The 24612-nt window shown below is 55.3% G+C and overlaps 1 protein-coding gene across 2 annotated transcripts; it reads right to left on the bottom strand.

The window, feature by feature from the left end:
* Positions 1-284: 284 nt before the first annotated feature.
* LOC142476834 (surfeit locus protein 4-like) lies at positions 285-23972 on the bottom strand. 2 transcript variants are annotated; one of them, XR_012791989.1, is made up of 7 exons: positions 23839-23972; positions 18033-18219; positions 14720-14796; positions 10759-10802; positions 6238-6424; positions 2010-3702; positions 285-1663 (listed from the first exon to the last, which is right to left on the bottom strand). XR_012791989.1 is itself a non-coding variant. In XM_075581997.1 (6 exons), exons 1-6 carry the CDS (start codon positions 23884-23886, stop codon positions 3436-3438), a joined length of 810 nt encoding a protein of 269 aa, XP_075438112.1. In that variant the 5' UTR covers positions 23887-23972; the 3' UTR covers positions 285-3435. The 2 variants fall into 2 exon arrangements, 1 of the variants encoding a protein (XP_075438112.1); XM_075581997.1 differs by having other exon boundaries at positions 285-3702.
* Between the last annotated feature and the right edge of the window lie 640 nt (positions 23973-24612).

Genomic DNA, 24612 nt, shown 5'->3' with positions numbered 1-24612 from the left:
ATCCTGTCTGCAGGGCCTGTCTTATCACAGAGGAGATACATGCATCCCATCACAGGGAGGTGTCACTGACCCTATTATACTTATAGGAACCCCGTGTGTGAGACGCCCTCTTATCCCATCCCAGGGAGGTGTCACTGACCCTATTATCTTATAGGAACGGCGTGTGTGACACGCTCTCTTATCCCATCACAGGGAGGTGTCACTGACCCTATTAACTTATAGGAACCCCGTGTGTGAGACGCCCTCTTATCCCATCACAGGGAGGTGTCACTGACCCTATTATACTTATAGGAACCCCGTGTGTGAGACGCCCCCGTATCCCATCACAGGGAGGTGTCACTGACCCTATTAACGTATAGGAACCCCGTGTGTGAGACGCCCTCTTATCCCATCACAGGGAGGTGTCAGTGACCCTATTATACTTATAGGAATCCCGTGTGTGACGCCCTCTTATCCCATCACAGGGAGGTGTCACTGACCCTATTATACTTATAGGAACCCCGTGTGTGAGACGCCCTCTTATCCCATCACAAGGAGGTGTCGCTGACCCTATTATACTGATAGGAACCCCGTGTGTGAGACGTCCTCTTATCCCATCACAGGGAGGTGTCACTGACCCTATTATACTTATAGGAACCCCGTGTGTGAGACGCCCTTTTATCCCATCACAGGGAGGCGTCACTGACCCTATAATCTTATAAGAACCCCGTGTGTGAGACGCTCTCTTATCCCATCACAGGGGGTGTCACTGACCCTATTATACTTATAGGAACGCCGTGTGTGAGACGCCCTCTTATCCCCTCACAGGGAGGTGTCACTGACCCAATTATACTTATTGGAACCCCGTGTGTGAGACGCCCCTGTATCCCATCACAGGGAGGTGTCACTGACCCTATTAACGTATAGGAACCCCGTGTGTGAGACGCCCTCTTATCCCATCACAGGGAGGTGTTGCTGACCCTATTATCTTATAAGAACCCCGTGTGTGACACCCTCTTATTCCATCACAGGGAGGCGTCACTGACCCTATTATACTGATAGGAACCCCGTGTGTGAGACGCCCTCTTATCCCATCACAGGGAGGTGTCACTGACCCTATTATACTTATAGGAACCCCGTGTGTGAGACGTCCTCTTATCCCCTCACAGGGAGGTGTCAGTGACCCTATTATACTTATAGGAACCCCGTGTGTGAGACGTCCTCTTATCCCCTCACAGGGAGGTGTCACTGACCCTATTATACTTATAGGAACCCCGTGTGTGAGACGCCCTCTTATCCCATCACAGGGAGGTGTCACTGACCCTATTATACTTATAGGAACCCCGTGTGAGACGCCCTCTTATTCCATCACAGGGAGGTGTCACTGACCCTATTATACTTATAGGAACCCCGTGTGTGAGACGCCCTCTTATCCCATCACAGGGAGGTGTCACTGACCCTATTATACTTATAGGAACCCCGTGTGTGAGACGCCCTCTTATCCCATCACAGGGAGGTGTCACTGACCCTATTATACTTATAGGAACCCCGTGTGTGAGACGCCCTCTTATCCCATCACAGGGAGGTGTCACTGACCCTATTATACTTATAGGAACCCCGTGTGTGAGACGCCCTCTTATCCCATCACAGGGAGGTGTCACTGACCCTATTATACTTATAGGAACTCCGTGTGTGAGACGTCCTCTTATCCCATCACAGGGAGGTGTCACTGACCCTATTATACTTATAGGAACCCCGTGTGTGAGACGCCCTCTTATCCCATCACAGGGAGTTGTCACTGACCCTATTATACTTATAGGAACCCCGTGTGTGAGACGCCCTCTTATCCCATCACAGTGAGGTGTCACTGACCCTATTATACTTATAGGAACCCCGTGTGTGAGACGCCCTCTTATCCCATCACAGGGAGGTGTCACTGACCCTATTATACGTATAGGAACCCCGTGTGTGAGACGTCCTCTTATCCCATCACAGGGAGGTGTCACTGACCCTATTATACTTATAGGAACCCCGTGTGTGAGACGCCCTCTTATCCCATCACAGGGAGGTGTCACTGACCCTATTATACTTATAGGAACCCCGTGTGTGAGACGCCCTCTTATCCCATCACAGGGAGGTGTCACTGACCCTATTATACTTATAGGAACCCCGTGTGTGAGACGCCCTCTTATCCCATCACAGGGAGGTGTCACTGACCCTATTATACTTATAGGAACCCCGTGTGTGAGACGCCCTCTTATCCCATCACAGGGAGGTATCGCTGACCCTATTATACTTATAGGAACCCCGTGTGTGAGACGCCCTCTTATCCCATCACAGGGAGGTGTCGCTGACCCTATTATACTTATAGGAACCCCGTGTGAGACGCCCTCTTATCCCATCACAGGGAGGTATCACTGACCCTATTATACTTATAGGAACCCCGTGTGTGAGACGCCCTCTTATCCCATCACAGGGAGGTGTCGCTGACCCTATTATACTTATAGGAATCCCGTGTGTGAGACGTCCTCTTATCCCATCACTGGGAGGTGCCACTGACCCTATTAACTTATAGGAACCCCGTGTGTGAGACGCCCTCTTATCCCATCACAGGGAGGTGTCACTGACCCTATTATACTTATAGGAACCCCGTGTGTGAGAGGCCCTCTTATCCCATCACAGGGAGGTGTCACTGACCCTATTATACTTATAGGAACCCCGTGTGTGAGACGCCCTCTTATCCCATCACAGGGAGGTGTCACTGACCCTATTATACTTATAGGAACCCCGTGTGTGAGACGCCCTCTTATCCCCTCACAGGGAGGTGTCACTGACCCTATTATACTTATAGGAACCCCGTGTGTGAGACGCCCTCTTATCCCATCACAGGGAGGTGTCACTGACCCTATTATACTTATAGGAACCCCGTGTGTGAGACGCCCTCTTATCCCATCACAGGGCGGTGTCACTGACCCTATTATACTTATAGGAACCCCGTGTGTGAGGCGTCCTCTTATCCCATCACAGGGAGGCGTCGCTGACCCTATTATACTTATAGGAACCCCGTGTGTGAGGCGCCCTCTTATCCCATCACAGGGAGGTGTCACTGACACTATTATACTTATAGGAACCCCCTGTGTGAGACGCCCTCTTATCCCATCACAGGGAGGTGTCACTGACCCTATAAATAGTCCAACATATCATAATCTCAGTGTCCGACAACAAAATAAGTTGAGCTCCCCCCCCCCCCCCCCCCCCCCCCCCGCATGAATAAGTTGAATGGAACATTCCGAGCGCGGAGAAGGGTGTGCCCATGGCAACAGCCTGAGCCAATCGGATCACTCCGTGCACACACACACCCCCCCGGTGCATAACGGAGCCATGCGATTGGCTGAACCTTCTGCATTGGGGGGGGGGGGGGGGATGGTAGAGCTTGGAGCGGGGGGGGGGGGGGGGTCACCAGTTCTTCTTGTGCTCGTCCATGGAGACCCCGCCTGGGCCCAGGGCCACCACCAGCAGGAGCCCGCCCATGACGGACAGGGTCTGGAAGAAGTCATACTTGAGGAAGTCGTGGAGGGGGCGGTGGGAGGGGACCCTCCAGAAGGAGTTCTGCACCACGTTTAAGACCAGCAGCCACAGCACCAAGGTCAGGGCGGCCAGCTTGGTCTTGAAGCCGACGGCCACCAGGATGACCAAGGCCAGGCCGAAGATGTCTTGGAAGATCTGGGGGGGACGGAGGGGAGAGGCTGAGCCGGGCTACTGCAGTGTACGCATGGGGGGGGGGGCCAGTGAGGCACCACACGCACACACGCACACACGCACACACGCACACACGCACACACGCACACACGCACACACGCACACACGCACTGCAGCCACACACACACACACTGCAGCCACACACACACACACTGCAGCCACACACACACACACACTGCAGACACACACACACACACACACACACACACACACACACACACACACACACACACACACACTGCAGCCACACACACACACACTGCAGCCACACACACACACACACACACACACACACACACACACTGCAGCCACACACACACACACACACTGCAGCCACACACACACACACACTGCAGCCACACACACACACACACACACACACACACACACACACACACTGCAGCCACACACACACACACACACACACTGCAGCCACACACACACACACACACACACTGCAGCCACACACACACACACACACACACACACACACACACACACACACACACACACACACACACACACACACACACACACACTGCAGCCACACACACACACACACACACACACACACACAAGAAGATCTGGGGGGGACGGAGGGGAGATGCTGAGCCGGGCTACTGCAGTGTACGCATGGGGGGGGGGGGGGGCAGTGAGGCACCACACGCACACACGCACACACGCACACACGCACTGCAGCCACACACACACACGCACTGCAGCCACACACACACACACACACACACACACACACACACACACACACACACACACACACACACACTGCAGCCACACACACACACACACTGCAGCCACACACACACACACACTGCAGCCACACACACACACACACTGCAGCCACACACACACACACACTGCAGCCACACACACACACTGCAGACACACACACACACACACACACACACACACTGCAGCCACACACACTGCAGCCACACACACTGCAGCCACACACACACACACACACACACACACACACACACACTGCAGCCACACACACACACACACACACACACACACACACACACACACACACACACACACACACACACACACACACACACACACACACACACTGCAGCCACACACACACACACACACACACACACACACACACACACACACACACACACACACACTGCAGCCACACACACACACACACACACACACACACACACACACACACACACACACACACACACACACACACACACACACACACTGCAGCCACACACACACACACACTGCAGACACACACACACACACACACACACACACACACACACACACACACACACACACTGCAGCCACACACACACACACACACACACACACACACACACACACACACACACACACACACACACACACACACACACACACTGCAGCCACACACACACACACACACACACACACTGCAGCCACACACACACACACACACACACACACACACACACACTGCAGCCACACACACTGCAGCCACACACACACACACACACACACACACACACACACACACACACACACACACACACACACACACACTGCAGACACACACACACACACACACACACACACACACACACACACACACACACTGCAGCCACACACACACACACACACACACACACACTGCAGCCACACACACACACACACACACACACTGCAGCCACACACACACACACACACTGCAGCCACACACACACACACACACACACACACACACACACACACACACACACACACTGCAGCCACACACACACACACACACACACTGCAGCCACACACACACACACTGCAGCCACACACACACACACACTGCAGCCACACACACACACACTGCAGCCACACACACACACACACACTGCAGCCACACGGGGGAAGCCAGTGCCAACCCAACGCGGGCCAGTGAGGAGGAGGCGCCACCACACACCCCAGTGAGGTGCCACACACACACCCACACACACACACAAAGCCAGTGCCAACCCAACGCGGGCCAGTGATGAGGAGGCGCCACCACACACCCCAGTGAGGAGGAGGCGCCACCACACACCCAAGTGAGGAGGCGCCACCACACACCCCAGTGAGGAGGCAACACACACACACACTGCAGCCAGTGAACGGGCAACACACACACACACACTGCAGCCAGTGAACGGGCAACACACACACACACACACTGCAGCCAGTGAACGGGCAACACAAACACACACACACACACACACTGCAGCCAGTGAACGGGCAACACACACACACACACAGACACACACACTGCAGCCAATGAACGGGCAACACACACACACACACAGACACACACACTGCAGCCAATGAACGGGCAACACACACACACACTGCAGCCAATGAACGGGCAACACACACACACCGCCCAGTGAGGAGCGCCTCCACTCACCCCCAGTGGCGAGTGCCCACCCCACCCTCGCACAGCAGCCAAGCGCCACGCCGTGCCCACGAGGTACGTACAGTGAAGATGTTTGCATTGAAGTGCAGCAGCGTCATGAACATGAGGATAAGCAGCACGCGCCCGCCCAGCTGCATGTACTGACGCGGCGATGTGTGCGCCACGCTGGGGACCCCCGCAAACATGGACTTCCCCTGGGAGCGAGACTCTGCCAGCAACAGCAGGAGACCCCCACCCAGAGCCAGGTTCCTGGGGAAGGAGAGAAAGGGAGTGTGAGCGCGCACTCGCAGTGTCACACACACACACCCACACACCCAGAGCCAGGTTCCTGGGGAAGGAGAGAAAGGGAGTGTGAGCGCGCACTCACAGTGTCACACACACACACACCCCCAGAGCCAGGTTCCTGGGGAAGGAGAGAAAGGGAGTGTGAGCGCGCACTCACAGTGTCACACACACACCCCCAGAGCCAGGTTCCTGGGGAAGGAGAGAAAGGGAGTGTGAGCGCGCACTCACAGTGTCACACACACACACACACACACACACACACACCCAGGTTCCTGGGGAAGGAGAGAAAGGGAGTGTGAGCGCGCACTGACAGTGTCACACACACATACCCAGAGCCAGGTTCCTGGGGAAGGAGAGAAAGGGAGTGTGAGCACGCACTCACAGTGTTACACACACATACACCGCCAGAGCCAGGTTCCTGGGGAAGGAGAGAAAGGGAGTGTGTGCGCGCACTCACAGTGTCACACACCCCCCAGAGCCAGGTTCCTGGGGAAGGAGAGAAAGGGAGTGTGAGAGCGCACTCACAGTGTCACACACACACCCCCAGAGCCAGGTTCCTGGGGAAGGAGAGAAAGGGAGTGTGAGCGCGCACTCACGGTGTCACACACACACACACACACCCACCCAGAGCCAGGTTCCTGGGGAAGGAGAGAAAGGGAGTGTGAGCGCGCACTCACAGTGCCACACACACCCCCCCCCCCCAGAGCCAGGTTCCTGGGGAAGGAGAGAAAGGGAGTGTGAGCGCACACTCACAGTGTCACACACACATACACCCCCAGAGCCAGATTCCTGGGGAAGGAGAGAAAGAGAGTGTGAGCGCGCACTCGCAGTGTCACACACACACACACACACACACACACACACACACACACAGAGCCAGGTTCCTGGGGAAGGAGAGAAAGGGAGTGTGAGCGCGGACTCACAGTGTCACACACACATACACACCCAGAGCCAGGTTACTGGGGAAGGAGAGAAAGGGAGTGTGAGCGTGCACTCACAGTGTCACACGCACACACACCCAGAGCCAGGTTCCTGGGGAAGGAGAGAAAGGGAGTGTGAGCGCGCACTCACAGTGTCACACACACATACACCCCCAGAGCCAGGTTCCTGGGGAAGGAGAGAAAGGGAGTGTGTGCGCGCACTCACAGTGTCACACACACCCCCCAGAGCCAGGTTCCTGGGGAAGGAGAGAAAGGGAGTGTGAGCGCACACTCACAGTGTCACACACACACCCCCAGAGCCAGGTTCCTGGGGAAGGAGAGAAAGGGAGTGTGAGCGTGCACTCACAGTGTCACACACACACACACCCACCCAGAGCCAGGTTCCTGGGGAAGGAGAGAAAGGGAGTGTGAGCACGCACTCACAGTGTCACACCCCCCCCCCCCAGAGCCAGGTTCCTGGGGAAGGAGAGAAAGGGAGTGTGAGCGCGCACTCACAGTCTCACACACACATACACCCCCAGAGCCAGATTCCTGGGGAAGAAGAGAAAGGGAGTGTGAGCGCGCACTCGCAGTGTCACACACACACACCCCCAGAGCCAGGTTCCTGGGGAAGGAGAGAAAGGGAGTGTGAGCGCGCACTCACAGTGTCACACACACATACACCCCCAGAGCCAGATTCCTGGGGAAGGAGAGAAAGGGAGTGTGAGCGCGCACTCGCAGTGTCACACACACACACACACACACACACACACAGAGCCAGGTTCCTGGGGAAGGAGAGAAAGGGAGTGTGAGCGCGCACTCACAGTGTCACACACACATACACCCCCAGAGCCAGGTTCCTGGGGAAGGAGAGAAAGGGAGTGTGAGCGCGCACTGACAGTGTCACACACACACACACACCCAGAGCCAGGTTCCTGGGGAAGGAGAGAAAGGGAGTGTGAGCGCACACTCACAGTGTCACACGCACACACACCCAGAGCCAGGTTCCTGGGGAAGGAGAGAAAGGGAGTGTGAGCGCGCACCCACAGTGTCACACACACACCCAGAGTCAGGTTCCTGGGGAAGGAGAGAAAGGGAGTGTGAGCGTGCATTCACAGTGTCTCACACACACACACACACACCCAGAGCCAGGTTCCTGAGGAAGGAGAGAAAGTGAGTGTGAGCTCGCACTTATAGTGTCACACACACACAGAGCTAGGTTCCTGGGAAAGGAGAGAAGTGGGGGTGTGAGTGTGAACGGGCGCACGCACACACACAGAGATAGGTTCCTGGAAAAGGAGAGAAGTGGAGGTGTGAGCGGACACACACACACACACACACACACACACACACACACACACACACACACACACACACAGTCAGGTTCTTGGGGAAGGAGAGAAGGGGAGTGTGAGCACACACTCACAGTCACACACACACACACACAGAGCCAGTTCCTGGGGAAAGAGAGAAGCAGAGGTGTGAGCGCACGCAAACACACAGGTTCCTGGAAAAGGAGAGAAGGGGAGGTGTGAGCGCACACTCATACAGTCACACACCCAGAGCCAGGTTCTTGGGGAAGGGGAGGTATGAGTGTGAGTGCACAGTCACACACACACAGAGCCAGGTTCCTGGGAAAGGAGAGAAGGGGAGGTGTGAGTGTGAGCGCACACACACACACAGAGCCAGGTTCCTGGGAAAGGAGAGAAGGGGAGGTGTGAGTGTGAGCGCGCACACACACACCTAGAGCCAAGTTCCTGGGGAAAGAGAGAAGGGAGTTGTGAGTGTGAGCGCACACTCACACACACCCAGAACCAAGTTCCTGGGGAAAGAGAGAAGGGGAGGTGTGAGTGTGAGCGCACACACACACACACCCAGAGCCAGGTTCCTGGGAAAGGAGAGAAGGGGAGGTGTGAGTGTGAGCGCACACACACACACACAGAGCCAGGTTCCTGGGAAAGGAGAGAAGGGGAGGTGTGAGTGTGAGCGCGCACACACACACCTAGAGCCAGGTTCCTGGGGAAAGAGAGAAGGGGAGTTGTGAGTGTGAGCGCACACACACACCCAGAGCAAGGTTCCTGGGAAAGGAGAGAAGGGGAGGTGTGAGTGTGAGAGCACACACACACACACACCCAGAGCCAGGTTCCTGGGGAAAGAGAGAAGGGGAGGTGTGAGTGTGAGCACACACACACACCCAGAGCCAGGTTCCTGGGAAAGGAGAGAAGGGGAGGTGTGAGTGTGAGTGCACAGTCACACACACACACACACACACACACACCCAGAGCCAGGTTCCTGGGAAATGAGAGAAGGGGAGGTGTGAGTGTGAGCGCACACACACCCAGAGCCAGGTTCCTGGGAAAGGAGAGAAGGGGAGGTGTGAGTGTGAGCGCGCACACACACACCCAGAGCCAGGTTCCTGGGGAAAGAGAGAAGGGGAGGTGTGAGTGTGAGCGCACACACACACACACCCAGAGCCAGGTTCCTGGGGAAAGAGAGAAGTGTGAGTGTGAACGCACACACACACACACACACACACACCCAGAGCCAGGTTCCTGGGAAAGGAGAGAAGGGGAGGTGTGAGTGTGAGCGCACACACACACCCAGAGCCAGGTTCCTGGGAAAGGAAAGAAGGGGAGGTGTGAGTGTGAGTGCACAGTCACACACACACACACACACACACACACACACCCAGAGCCAGGTTCCTGGGAAAGGAGAGAAGGGGAGGTGTGAGTGTGAGCGCACACACACCCAGAGCCAGGTTCCTGGGAAAGGAGAGAAGGGGAGGTGTGAGTGTGAGCGCGCACACACACACCCAGAGCCAGGTTCCTGGGGAAAGAGAGAAGGGGAGGTGTGAGTGTGAGCGCACACACACACACCCAGAGCCAGGTTCCTGGGGAAAGAGAGAAGTGTGAGTGTGAACGCACACACACACACACACACTCAGAGCCAGGTTCCTGGGAAAGGAGAGAAGGAGAGGTGTGAGTGTGAGCGCACACACACACCCAGAGCCAGGTTCCTGGGAAAGGAGAGAAGGGGAGGTGTGAGTGTGAGCGCACACACACACCCAGAGGCAGGTTCCTGGGGAAAGAGAGAAAGGGAGGTGTGAGTGTGAACACACACACACACACCCAGAGCCAGGTTCCTGGGAAAGGAGAGAAGGGGAGGTGTGAGTGTGAACGCATACACACAGAGCCAGGTTCCAGGGCAAGAAGAGAAGGGGAGTGTGAGCGCACACTCAAACACACCCAAAGCCAAGTTCCAAAGAGAGAAGGGGAGGTGTGAGTGTGAGCGCACACACACACACACACACCCAGAGCCAGGTTCCTGGGAAAGGAGAGAAGGGGAGGTGTGTGAGCGCGCACTCACACAGTCACTCACCTCATGAGGAATTTGATGTCCCACAGGATGCTGTATATAACAGTCTGAAAGATACAAACAGATACTTATAGGAAGCCCGTGTGTGAGACGCCCTCTTATCCCATCACAGGGAGGTGTCACTGACCCTATTATACTTATAGGAACCACGTGTGTGAGACACCCTCTTATCCCATCACAGGGAGGTGTCACTGACCCTATTATACTTATAGGAACCCCATGTGTGAGACGCCCTCTTATCCCATCACAGGGAGGTGTCGCTAACCCTATTATACTTATAGGAACCCCGTGTGTGAGACGCCCTCTTATCCCATCACAGGGAGGTGTCACTGACCCTATTATACTTATAGGAACCCCGTGTGTGAGACGCCCTCTTATCCCATCACAGGGAGGTGTCGCTGACCCTATTATACTTATAGGAACCCCGTGTGTGAGACGCCCTCTTATCCCATCACAGGGAGGTGTCACTGACCCTATTATACTTATAGGAACCCCGTGTGTGAGACGCCCTCTTATCCCATCACAGGGAGGTGTCACTGACCCTATTAAACTTATAGGAACCCTATGTGTGAGACGCCCTCTTATCCCATCACAGGGAGGTGTCACTGACCCTATTAAACTTATAGGAACCCCGTGTGTGAGACGTCCTCTTATCCCATCACAGGGAGGTGTCACTGACCCTATTATATTTATAGGAACCCCGTGTGTGAGACGCCCTCTTATCCCATCACAGGGAGGTGTCACTGACCCTATTATACTTATAGGAACCCCGTGTGTGAGACGCCCTCTTATCCCATCACAGGGAGGTGTCACTGACCCTATTAAACTTATAGGAACCCTATGTGTGAGACGCCCTCTTATCCCATCACAGGGAGGTGTCACTGACCCTATTAAACTTATAGGAACCCCGTGTGTGAGACGCCCTCTTATCCCATCACAGGGAGGTGTCACTGACCCTATTATACTTATAGGAACCCCGTGTGTGAGACGCCCTCTTATCCCATCACAGGGAGGTGTCACTGACCCTATTAAACTTATAGGAACCCTATGTGTGAGACGCCCTCTTATCCCATCACAGGGAGGTGTCACTGACCCTATTAAACTTATAGGAACCCCGTGTGTGAGACGCCCTCTTATCCCATCACAGGGAGGTGTCACTGACCCTATTAAACTTATAGGAACCCCGTGTGGGAGACGCCCTCTTATCCCATCACAGGGAGGTGTCACTGACCCTATTAAACTTATAGGAACCCCGTGTGTGAGACGCCCTCTTATCCCATCACAGGGAGGTGTCACTGACCCTATTATACTTATAGGAACCCCGTGTGTGAGACGCCCTCTTATCCCCTCACAGGGAGGTGTCGCTGACCCTATTATACTTATAGGAACCCCGTGTGTGAGACGCCCTCTTATCCCATCACAGGGAGGTGTCGCTGACCCTATTATACTTATAGGAACCCCGTGTGTGAGAAATCCTCTTATCCCATCACAGGGAGGTGTCACTGACCCTATTATACTTATAGGAACCCCGTGTGTGAGACGCCCTCTTATCCCCTCACAGGGAGGTGTCGCTGACCCTATTATACTTATAGGAACCACGTGTGTGAGACACCCTCTTATCCCATCACAGGGAGGTGTCACTGACCCTATTATACTTATAGGAACCCCATGTGTGAGACGCCCTCTTATCCCATCACAGGGAGGTGTCGCTGACCCTATTATACTTATAGGAACCCCGTGTGTGAGACGCCCTCTTATCCCATCACAGGGAGGTGTCACTGACCCTATTATACTTATAGGAACCCCGTGTGTGAGACGCCCTCTTATCCCATCACAGGGAGGTGTCGCTGACCCTATTATACTTATAGGAACCCCGTGTGTGAGACGCCCTCTTATCCCATCACAGGGAGGTGTCACTGACCCTATTATACTTATAGGAACCCAGTGTGTGAGACGCCCTCTTATCCCATCACAGGGAGGTGTCACTGACCCTATTATACTTATAGGAACCCCGTGTGTGAGACGCCCTCTTATCCCATCACAGGGAGGTGTCACTGACCCTATTAAACTTATAGGAACCCTATGTGTGAGACGCCCTCTTATCCCATCACAGGGAGGTGTCACTGACCCTATTAAACTTATAGGAACCCCGTGTGTGAGACGTCCTCTTATCCCATCACAGGGAGGTGTCACTGACCCTATTATATTTATAGGAACCCCGTGTGTGAGACGCCCTCTTATCCCATCACAGGGAGGTGTCACTGACCCTATTATACTTATAGGAACCCCGTGTGTGAGACGCCCTCTTATCCCATCACAGGGAGGTGTCACTGACCCTATTAAACTTATAGGAACCCTATGTGTGAGACGCCCTCTTATCCCATCACAGGGAGGTGTCACTGACCCTATTAAACTTATAGGAACCCCGTGTGTGAGACGCCCTCTTATCCCATCACAGGGAGGTGTCACTGACCCTATTATACTTATAGGAACCCCGTGTGTGAGACGCCCTCTTATCCCATCACAGGGAGGTGTCACTGACCCTATTAAACTTATAGGAACCCTATGTGTGAGACGCCCTCTTATCCCATCACAGGGAGGTGTCACTGACCCTATTAAACTTATAGGAACCCCGTGTGTGAGACGCCCTCTTATCCCATCACAGGGAGGTGTCACTGACCCTATTAAACTTATAGGAACCCCGTGTGTGAGACGCCCTCTTATCCCATCACAGGGAGGTGTCACTGACCCTATTAAACTTATAGGAACCCCGTGTGTGAGACGCCCTCTTATCCCATCACAGGGAGGTGTCACTGACCCTATTATACTTATAGGAACCCCGTGTGTGAGACGCCCTCTTATCCCCTCACAGGGAGGTGTCGCTGACCCTATTATACTTATAGGAACCCCGTGTGTGAGACGCCCTCTTATCCCATCACAGGGAGGTGTCGCTGACCCTATTATACTTATAGGAACCCCGTGTGTGAGAAATCCTCTTATCCCATCACAGGGAGGTGTCACTGTCCCTATTAAATTTATAGGAACCCCGTGTGTCAGACGTCCTCTTATCCCATCACAGGGAGGTGTCACTGACCCTATTATACTGATAGGAACCCCGTGTGTGAGACGCCCTCTTATCCCATCACAGGGAGGTGTCACTGACCCTATTATACTTATAGGAACCCCGTGTGTGAGACGCCCTCTTATCCCATCACAGGGAGGTGTCACTGACCCTATTATACTTATAGGAACCCCGTGTGTGAGACTCCCTCTTATCCCATCACAGGGAGGTGACTCTGACCCTATTATACTGATAGGAACCCCGTGTGTGAGACGTCCTCTTACCCCATCACATGGAGGTGTCACTGACCCTATTATACTTATAGGAACCCCGTTTGTGAGACGCCCTCTTATCCCTTCACAGGGAGGTGTCACTGACCCTATTATACTTATAGGAACCCCGTGTGTGAGACGCCCTCTTATCCCATCACAGGGAGGTGTCACTGACCCTATTAAACTTATAGGAACCCCGTGTGTCAGACGCCCTCTTATCCCCTCACAGGGAGGTGTCACTGACCCTATTAAACTTATAGGAACCCCGTGTGTCAGACGCCCTCTTATCCCATCACAGGGAGGTGACACTGACCCTATTATACTGATAGGAACCCCGTGTGTGAGACGTCCTCTTACCCCATCACAGGGAGGTGTCACTGACCCTATTATACTTATAGGAACCCCGTTTGTGAGACGCCCTCTTATCTCATCACAGGGAGGTGTCACTGACCCTATTATACTTATAGGAACCCCGTGTGTGAGACGCCCTCTTATCCCATCACAGGGAGGTGTCACTGACCCTATTAAACTTATAGGAACCCCGTGTGTCAGACGCCCTCTTATCCCCTCACAGGGAGGTGTCACAGACCCTATTATACTTATAGGAACCCCGTGTGTCAGACGTCCTCACCTGCATAGCGATGATCCCAAAGAGACCAAAACAAGCGTACGGAACAAACTTTCTCGTTAAGACCAGAACGCAGCCAGCTGAGGGGAGAGAGACGGACATTACTCAGGATCCCGCCCCAGAGGTGGCTGCACCGTGTGTAACTGTAATAGAAAGGCGCTGTATAATACACAGGTATTACTCAGGATCCCGCCCCAGAGGTGGCTGCACCGTGTAAAACTGTAATAGAAAGGCGCTGTATAATACACAGGTATTACTCAGGATCCCGCCCCAGAGGTGGCTGCACCGTGTAAAACTGTAATAGAAAGGCGCTGTATAATACACAGATATTACTCAGGATCCCGCCCCAGAGGTGGCTGCACCATGTATAACTGTAATAGAAAGGCGCTGTATAATACACAGATATTACTCAGGATCCCGCCCCAGAGGTGGCTGCACCGTGTATAACTGTAATAGAAAGGCGCAGTATAATACACAGATATTACTCAGGATCCCGCCCCAGAGGTGGCTGCACCGTGTGTAACTGTAATAGAAAGGCGCTGTATAATACACAGATATTACCCAGGATCCCGCCCCAGAGGTGGCTGCACCGTGTATAACTGTAATAGAAAGGCTCTGTATAATACACAGATATTACTCAGGATCCCGCCCCAGAGGTGGCTGCACCTTGTGTAACTGTAATAGAAAGGCGCTGTATAATACACAGATATTACTCAGGATCCCGCCCCAGAGGTGGCTGCACCGTGTATAACTGTAATAGAAAGGCGCTGTATAATACACAGATATTACTCAGATTCCCGCCCCAGAGGTGGCTGCACCGTGTGTAACTGTAATAGAAAGGCGCTGTATAATACACAGATATTACTCAGGTTCCCGCCCCAGAGGTGGCTGCACCGTGTATAACTGTAATAGAAAGGCGCTGTATAATACACAGATATTACTCAGGATCCCGCCCCAGAGGTGGCTGCACCGTGTGTAACTGTAATAGAAAGGCGCTGTATAATACACAGATATTACTCAGATTCCCGCCCCAGAGGTGGCTGCACCGTGTGTAACTGTAATAGAAAGGCGCTGTATAATACACAGATATTACTCAGGTTCCCGCCCCAGAGGTGGCTGCACCGTGTATAACTGTAATAGAAAGGCGCTGTATAATACACAGATATTACTCAGGATCCCGCCCCAGAGGTGGCTGCACCGTGTATAACTGTAATAGAAAGGTGCGCTGTATAATACACAGATATTACTCAGGATCCCGCCCCAGAGGTGGCTGCACCGTGTATAACTGTAATAGAAAGGCGCTGTATAATACACAGGTATTACTCAGGATCCCGCCCCAGAGGTGGCTGCACCGTGTATAACTGTAATAGAAAGGCGCTGTATAATACACAGATATTACTCAGATTCCCGCCCCAGAGGTGGCTGCACCGTGTGTAACTGTAATAGAAAGGCGCTGTATAATACACAGATATTACTCAGGTTCCCGCCCCAGAGGTGGCTGCACCGTGTATAACTGTAATAGAAAGGCGCTGTATAATACACAGATATTACTCAGGATCCCGCCCCAGAGGTGGCTGCACCGTGTGTAACTGTAATAGAAAGGCGCTGTATAATACACAGATATTACTCAGATTCCCGCCCCAGAGGTGGCTGCACCGTGTGTAACTGTAATAGAAAGGCGCTGTATAATACACAGATATTACTCAGGTTCCCGCCCCAGAGGTGGCTGCACCGTGTATAACTGTAATAGAAAGGCGCTGTATAATACACAGATATTACTCAGGATCCCGCCCCAGAGGTGGCTGCACCGTGTATAACTGTAATAGAAAGGTGCGCTGTATAATACACAGATATTACTCAGGATCCCGCCCCAGAGGTGGCTGCACCGTGTATAACTGTAATAGAAAGGCGCTGTATAATACACAGGTATTACTCAGGATCCCGCCCCAGAGGTGGCTGCACCGTGTGTAACTGTAATAGAAAGGCGCTGTATAATACACAGATATTACTCAGATTCCCGCCCCAGAGGTGGCTGCACCGTGTGTAACTGTAATAGAAAGGCGCTGTATAATACACAGATATTACTCAGGTTCCCGCCCCAGAGGTGGCTGCACCGTGTATAACTGTAATAGAAAGGCGCTGTATAATACACAGATATTACTCAGGATCCCGCCCCAGAGGTGGCTGCACCGTGTATCACTGTAATAGAAAGGCGCTGTATAATACACAGATATTACTCAGGATCCCGCCCCAGAGGTGGCTGCACCGTGTATAACTGTAATAGAAAGGCGCTGTATAATACACAGATATTACTCAGGATCCCGCCCCAGAGGTGGCTGCACCGTGTATAACTGTAATAGAAAGGCGCTGTATAATACACAGATATTACTCAGGATCCCGCCCCAGAGGTGGCTGCACCGTGTGTAACTGTAATAGAAAGGCGCTGTATAATACACAGATATTACTCAGGATCCCGTCACAGAGGTGGCTGCACCGTGTATAACTGTAATAGAAAGGCGCTGTATAATACACAGATATTACTCAGGATCCCGCCCCAGAGGTGGCTGCACCGTGTGTAACTGTAATAGAAAGGCGCTGTATAATACACAGGTATTACTCAGGATCCCGCCCCAGAGGTGGCTGCACCGTGTGTAACTGTAATAGAAAGGCGCTGTATAATACACAGGTATTACTCAGGATCCCGCCCCAGAGGTGGCTGCACCGTGTATAACTGTAATAGAAAGGCGCTGTATAATACACAGATATTACTCAGGATCCCAGAGGTGGCTGCACGTTGTATAACGGTGATACTCGGCAGCGCTGTATAATACACAGGATCCCGCCCCGGGGGTGGCTGCACGTTGTATAACGGTGATACTCGGTAGTGCTGTATAATACACAGGATCCCGCCCCGGGGGCGGCTGCACGGTGTAGCACGGTGATACTCCGTAGCGCTGTATAATACACAGGTATTACTCAGGATCCCGCCCCGGGGGCGGCTGCACGGTGTAGCACGGTGATACTCGGCAGCGCTGTATAATACACAGGATCCCGCCCCGGGGGCGGCTGCACGTTGTATAACGGTGATACTCGGCAGCGCTGTATAATACACAGGATCCCGCCCCGGGGGCGGCTGCACGGTGTAGCACGGTGATACTCCGTAGCGCTGTATAATACACAGGTATTACTCAGGATCCCGCCCCGGGGGCGGCTGCACGGTGTAGCACGGTGATACTCGGCAGCGCTGTATAATACTCAGGATCCCGCCCCGGGCGTGGCTGCACGGTGTAGCACGGTGATACTCGGCAGCGCTCACCCAGCTGGCCGCACATGTTGATGATGATGAAGATGGTGGCGAGGAAGGCCCCGCAGCCCCAGGACATGTTGATGTAGTCCCGCTGCTCCCCCCACTGCAGCCACATGCGGAGGCCATCCTCCAGGAAGGTGCTGATCAGGCAGAGGTGCGCCAGGTGCGGGAGGTAACGCTTAGTGACACGGAGGAACTGCAAGGGAAGGGGGCGGGGTGGAGACAGGGAGTCAGTCCCACATAGGACCAAAGTGACATATACAGATGTCTCAATCCGTGTGTGTTTGTGTGTGTGTCAGTCGGCGTGTGTGTGTGTCAGTCGGCGTGTGTGTGTGTGTGTGTCAGTCGGCGTGTGTGTCAGTCAGCGCGGGTGTGTGAGTCAGTCGGCATGTGTGAGTCAGTCGGCGTGTGTGTCAGTGTGTGTGAGTCAGTCGGCGTGTGTGTCTCAGTCTGTGCGTGTGTGTGTGTGTGTGAGTCGGCGTGTGAGTGTGCAAGTCAGTCGCCGTGTGTGTGAGTCAGTCGGCGTGTGCGAGTCAGTCGGCGTGTGCGAGTCAGTCGGCGTGTGCGAGTCAGTCGGCGTGTGCGAGTCAGTCGGCGTGTGCGAGTCAGTCGGCGTGTGCGAGTCAGTCGGCGTGTGCGAGTCAGTCGGCGTGTGCGAGTCAGTCGGCGTGCGCGAGTCAGTCGGCGTGCGCGAGTCAGTCGGCGTGCGCGAGTCAGTCGGCGTGCGCGAGTCAGTCGGCGTGCGCGAGTCATTCGGCGTGTGTGCGCGAGTCAGTCGGCGTGTGTGCGCGAGTCAGTCGGCGTGTGTGTGAGTCAGTCGGCGTGTGTGTGTGTGAGTCAGTCGGCGTGTGCGCGAGTCAGTCGGCGTGTGTGTGAGTCAGTCGGCGTGCGCGAGTCAGTCGGCGTGTGTGCGCGAGTCAGTCGGCGTGTGTGCGCGAGTCAGTCGGCGTGTGTGCGCGAGTCAGTCGGCGTGTGTGCGCGAGTCAGTCGGCGTGTGTGTGTGTGTGAGTCAGTCGGCGTGTGCGCGAGTCAGTCGGCGTGTGTGCGCGAGTCAGTCGGCATGTGTGCGCGAGTCAGTCGGCGTGTGCGCGCGAGTCAGTCGGCGTGTGCGCGCGAGTCAGTCGGCGTGTGCGCGCGAGTCAGTCGGCGTGTGCGCGCGAGTCAGTCGGCGTGTGCGCGCGAGTCAGTCGGCGTGTGTGCGCGAGTCAGTCGGCGTGTGTGCGCGAGTCAGTCGGCGTGTGTGTGTGTGAGTCAGTCGGCGTGTGCGCGAGTCAGTCGGCGTGTGTGTGTCTGAGTCAGTCGGCGTGCGCGAGTCAGTCGGCGTGTGTGCGCGAGTCAGTCGGCGTGTGTGCGCGAGTCAGTCGGCGTGTGTGCGCGAGTCAGTCGGCGTGTGTGCGCGAGTCAGTCGGCGTGTGTGTGTGTGTGTGTGTGAGTCAGTCGGCGTGTGCGCGAGTCAGTCGGCGTGTGCGCGCGAGTCAGTCGGCGTGTGCGCGCGAGTCAGTCGGCGTGTGCGCGCGAGTCAGTCGGCGTGTGCGCGCGAGTCAGTCGGCGTGTGCGCGCGAGTCAGTCGGCGTGTGCGCGCGAGTCAGTCGGCGTGTGTGCGCGAGTCAGTCGGCGTGTGTGTGTGAGTCAGTCGGCGTGTGTGTGAGTCAGTCGGCGTGTGTGTGAGTCAGTCGGCGTGTGTGAGTCGGCGTGTGTGAATCAGTCGGCGTGTGTGTGTCAGTCAGCGCGGGGGTGTGTCAGTCGGCGCGTGTGTGAGTCAGTCGGCGCATGTGTGTGAGTCAGTCGGCGTGTGTGTGTTAGTCAGTCAGCATGTATGAGTCAGTCGGCGTGTGTGAGTCAGTCGGCGCGCGTGTTTGTCAGTCGGCGCGCGTGTTTGTCAGTCGGCGCGCGTGTGTGTCAGTCGGCGCGCGCGTGTCAGTCGGCGCGTGTGTGTGTCAGTCGGCGCGTGTGTGTGTCAGTCGGCGCATGTGTGTGAGTCAGTCGGCGTGTGTGTGTTAGTCAGTCGGCATGTATGAGTCAGTCGGCGTGTGTGAGTCAGCGTGTGTGTCTCAGTCGGCTTGTGTGTGTGTGTAAGTCGGCGTGTGTGTCAGTCTGCGCGTGTGTGTGTGAGTCAGTCGGCGTGTGTGTGTGTGTGTGTGTGTGTGTGTGTGTGAGTCGGCGTGTGAGTGTGCGAGTCAGTCGGCGTGTGTGTGTGTGTCAGTCGGCGTGTGTGTGTGAGTCAGTCGGCGTGTGTGTGAGTCAGTCGGCGTGTGTGTGTGAGTCAGTCGGCGTGTGTGTGTGAGTCAGTCGGCGTGTGTGTGTGAGTCAGTCGGCGTGTGTGTGTGAGTCAGTCGGCGTGTGTGAGTCAGTCGGAGTGTGTGTGAGTCAGTCGGCGTGTGTGCGCGAGTCAGTCGGCGTGTGTGCGCGAGTCAGTCGGCGTGTGTGCGCGAGTCAGTCGGCGTGTGTGCGCGAGTCAGTCGGCGTGTGTGCGCGAGTCAGTCGGCGTGTGTGCGCGAGTCAGTCGGCGTGTGTGCGTGAGTCAGTCGGCGTGTGTGTGCGTCAGTCGGCGCGTATGTGTGAGTCAGTCGGCGCGTGTGTGAGTCAGTCTGCGCGTGTGTGTGAGTCAGTCGGCGCGTGTGTGTGAGTCAGTCGGCGCGTGTGTGTGAGTCAGTCGGCGCGTGTGTGTGAGTCAGTCGGCGCGTGTGTGTGAGTCAGTCGGCGCGTGTGTGTGAGTCAGTCGGCGCGTGTGTGTGAGTCAGTCGGCGCGTGTGTGTGAGTCAGTCGGCGCGTGTGTGTGAGTCAGTCGGCGTGTGTGTGTGTGAGTCAGTCAGCGTGTGAGTCAGTCGGCGTGTGTGTGTGTGAGTCAGTCGGCGCGTGTGTGTGAGTCAGTCGGCGCGTGTGTGTGAGTCAGTTGGCGCGTGTGTGTGAGTCAGTCGGCGCGTGTGTGTGAGTCAGTCGGCGTGTGTGTGTGAGTCAGTCGGCGTGTGTGTGTGTGAGTCAGTCGGCGTGTGTGTGTGTGTGTGTGTGTGAGTCAGTCGGCGTGTGTGTGTGAGTCAGTCGGCGTGTGTGTGTGTCAGTCGGCATGTGTGTGTGTGTGTCAGTCGGCGTGTGTCAGTCGGCGTGTGTGTGTGTGAGTCAGTCGGCGTGTGTGTGTGTGTGAGAGTCAGTCGGCGTGTGTGTGTGAGTCAGTCGGCGTGTGAGTGTGTGAGTCAGTCGGCGTGTGAGTCAGTCGGCGTGTGAGTGTGCGAGTCAGTCAGCGTGTGAGTGTGCGAGTCACTCGGCGTGTGAGTGTGCGAGTCAGTCGGCGTGTGTGTGCGAGTCAGTCGGCGTGTGTGTGTGCGAGTCAGTCGGCATGTGTGTGAGTGTGAGTCAGTCGGCGTGTGTGTGAGTCAGTCGGCGTGTGTGAGTCAGTCGGCGTGTGAGTGTGCGAGTCAGTCGGCATGTGTGCGCGAGTCAGTCGGCGTGTGTGCGCGAGTCAGTCGGCGTGTGTGCGCGAGTCAGTCGGCGTGTGTGCGCGAGTCAGTCGGCGTGTGTGCGCGAGTCAGTCGCCGTGTGTGCGCGAGTCAGTCGGCGTGTGTGCGCGAGTCAGTCAACGTGTGTGTGCGAGTCAGTCGGCGTGTGTGTGCGAGTCAGTCGGCGTGTGAGTGTGCGAGTCAGTCGGCGTGTGAGTGTGCGAGTCAGTCGGCGTGTGAGTGTGCGAGTCAGTCGGCGTGTGAGTGTGCGAGTCAGTCGGCGTGAGTGTGCGAGTCAGTCGGCGTGTGAGTGTGCGAGTCAGTCGGCGTGTGAGTGTGCGAGTCAGTCGGCGTGTGAGTGTGCGAGTCAGTCGGCATGTGAGTGTGCGAGTCAGTCGGCGTGTGAGTGTGCGAGTCAGTCGGCGTGAGTGTGCGAGTCAGTCGGCGTGTGAGTGTGTGTGTGTGTGAGTCAGTCGGCGTGTGTGTGTGCGAGTCAGTCGGCGTGTGTGTGTGTGAGTCAGTCGGTGTGTGTGCGAGTCAGTCGGCGTGTGTGTGAGTCAGTCGGCGTGTGAGTCAGTCGGCGTGTGAGTGTGCGAGTCAGTCAGCGTGTGAGTGTGCGAGTCAGTCGGCGTGTGTATGCGAGTCAGTCGGCGTGTGTGTGTGTGTGAGTCAGTCAGCGTGTGCGAGTCAGTCAGCGCGTGTGCGTGTGTGAGTCAGTCGGCTCGTGTGTGTGTGTGAGTCAGTCGGCGCGTGTGCGTGTGTGAGTCAGTCGGCGTGTGTGAGTCAGTCGGCGTGTGTGTGTGAGTCAGTCGGCGTGTGTGAGTCAGTCGGCGTGTGTGTGCCAGCGCTCGTGTGTGTCAGTCGGCGCGTGTCTGTGTGTCAGTTAGCGTGCTTGTGTGTCAGTCGGCGCGCATGTGTGTGTCAGTCGGCGCGCGTGTTTGTCAGTCGGCGCGCGTGTTTGTCAGTCGGCGCGCGCGTGTGTGTCAGTCGGCGCGTGTGTGTCAGTCGGCGCGTGTGTGTCAGTCGGCGCGTGTGTGTCAGTCGGCGCACGTGTGTGTCAGCCGGCGCGCGTGTGTGTCAGTCGGCGCGCGTGTGTGTCAGTCGGCGCGCGTGTGTGTCAGTCGGCGCGCGTGTGTGTCAGTCGGCGCGCGTGTGTGTCAGTCGGCGCGCGTGTGTGTCAGTCAGCGCGCGTGTGTCAGTCAGCGCGCATGTGTCAATCAGCGCGCGTGTGTGTCAGTCTGCGCACGTGTGTGTGTCAGTCAGCGCGCGTGTGTGTCAGTCAGCGCGCGTGTGTGTCAGTCAGCGCGCGTGTGTCAGTCAGCGCGTGTCTGTGTGTCAGTCAGCGCGCGTGTGTCAGTCAGCGCGCGTGTGTGTCAGTCAGCGCGTGTCTGTGTGTCAGTTAGCGTGCTTGTGTGTCAGTCGGCGCGCATGTGTGTGTCAGTCGGCGCGCGCGTTCTGCATGTTATAGTTGTAACCACATTGCTCGTTATCTCTATATACAGACTGCTACGGTTTACTCTGCAGGGGGTATATGTAGTGTGCGAGGGGTATTTACCTTCTATATTTATATTGTGGCAATAACACCACACATGGGGTATATCTGACCTGGAAGAAGCTAATAACCTGTTATTAGCTATTACTATGTGGTATATAGCTGATGCGGGAAGGGGTAATTAGATGTCACTCGGGGGGGGGATATTCAAGCGGTCATTGGGTACATCTTTCTTGAGAATATGATAATTAGCTCAGAGGGGTAATTAGCCGTCATTGGGGGTATGGCTAATCATGGGGTGGAGGGGTATTTAAGATAATCACGTGGGGGAGATAATTGTTTTGACAGAAGGGGCAATTTGCTGTCACATCAGACCTGGGAGGGGTAATAAGCTGTCAGTGGGGTAATTCGCCGTCGGTGGGGTTATATCTGACCTGGGAGGGGGGTAATTAGCGGTCAGTGGGGTTATATCAGACCTAGGAGGCGGTAATTAGCCATCAGTGGGGTAATTAGCTGACCTGGGGGGGGGAATTAGCTGACCTGGGGGGGGGAATTAGCTGACCTGGGGGGGGTAATTAGCTGACCTGGGGGGGGTAATTAGCTGTCAGTGGGGTTATATGTGACCTGGGAGGGGGGGTAATATCAGCCCTGAGAGGGGTTAATTAGCTATTCCCCCTCCCCCCCCAATCTGCCTTGGTTCCTCCCATCCCTCCTTGCCAACCACTGACCCTTGGGAGCTACCACCAGCCGCTAAAGGGGTGACACCAAGGGTGGACCATACCATTTCACAACAAGGGGGGTTATGAGTGTAACGGTTTAGTTGACCAGTCCCATTGCCCGTGGCGGGTTAGTAAAGGGGGAGGGGACTGAAACCGGGTGCGGCCGGTACCTGGTCCGCCAGCTCCTCGGCGCCCCTCATCATATCCGCGGGCGGCATCTCCTATGCGTTAAGCGAATGAGCCCGTCCGTCCCGCGCTCTGCCACGGTTAGCAAGAAGGGCGGGGCCAAGCAGCTGGGGCGTCACTCACAGCAAACGAGCGCCGTCATTGGTTGAGAGCGAGCAGAGGGGGCGGGCCCCTCCTCCTCCCTCCGAGGCCGACCAATCGGGCGGTCACAGCTCACCGCTTCGCTGAGAAGCCGGGCATCAAGAGGGCAAGGGGAAAGCAGTGTCACGTGATAGGAGGCGGCGACGCGCGTGGCGGCCATCTTGTATTAGGGCAAAACGCCCATATTTGCCACGTGGGAGGGCAGAGGTGTGAAGGTGGGAATTAGTGTGATGAGAGTATGTATAGGGGACATGTATAGGGAGGATGGTGTGACTAAGGAGTGGCAGAGAGGGTTATAGTGAGATATTAGGGTGAGATGTAAGGAGGGACAGAGGAGGGTATAGTGAGATATTAGGGGGAGATGCAAGGAGGGGCAGAGGGGGAATAGTGAGATTATGGTGAGATGTAAGGAGGGGTAGAGGAGGGTATAGTGAGATATTAGGGTGAGATGTAAGGAGGGGCAGGGGAGGGTATAGTGAGATATTAGGGTGAGATGTAAGGAGGGGCAGAGGAGGGTATAGTGAGATATTAGGGTGAGATGTAAGGGGGGGCAGAGGGGGGTATAGTGACATAGGGTGAGATGTAAAGATGGGCAGAGGAGGGTATAGTGAGATATT

This window comes from Ascaphus truei, unplaced genomic scaffold (genome assembly GCF_040206685.1).
Source record: "Ascaphus truei isolate aAscTru1 unplaced genomic scaffold, aAscTru1.hap1 HAP1_SCAFFOLD_1764, whole genome shotgun sequence".
In the NCBI taxonomy this organism is placed as follows: Eukaryota; Metazoa; Chordata; class Amphibia; order Anura; family Ascaphidae; genus Ascaphus; species Ascaphus truei.
The sequence above is the reverse complement of the archived record's forward strand: the minus strand, read 5'-3'. Positions and strand labels throughout refer to the sequence as shown.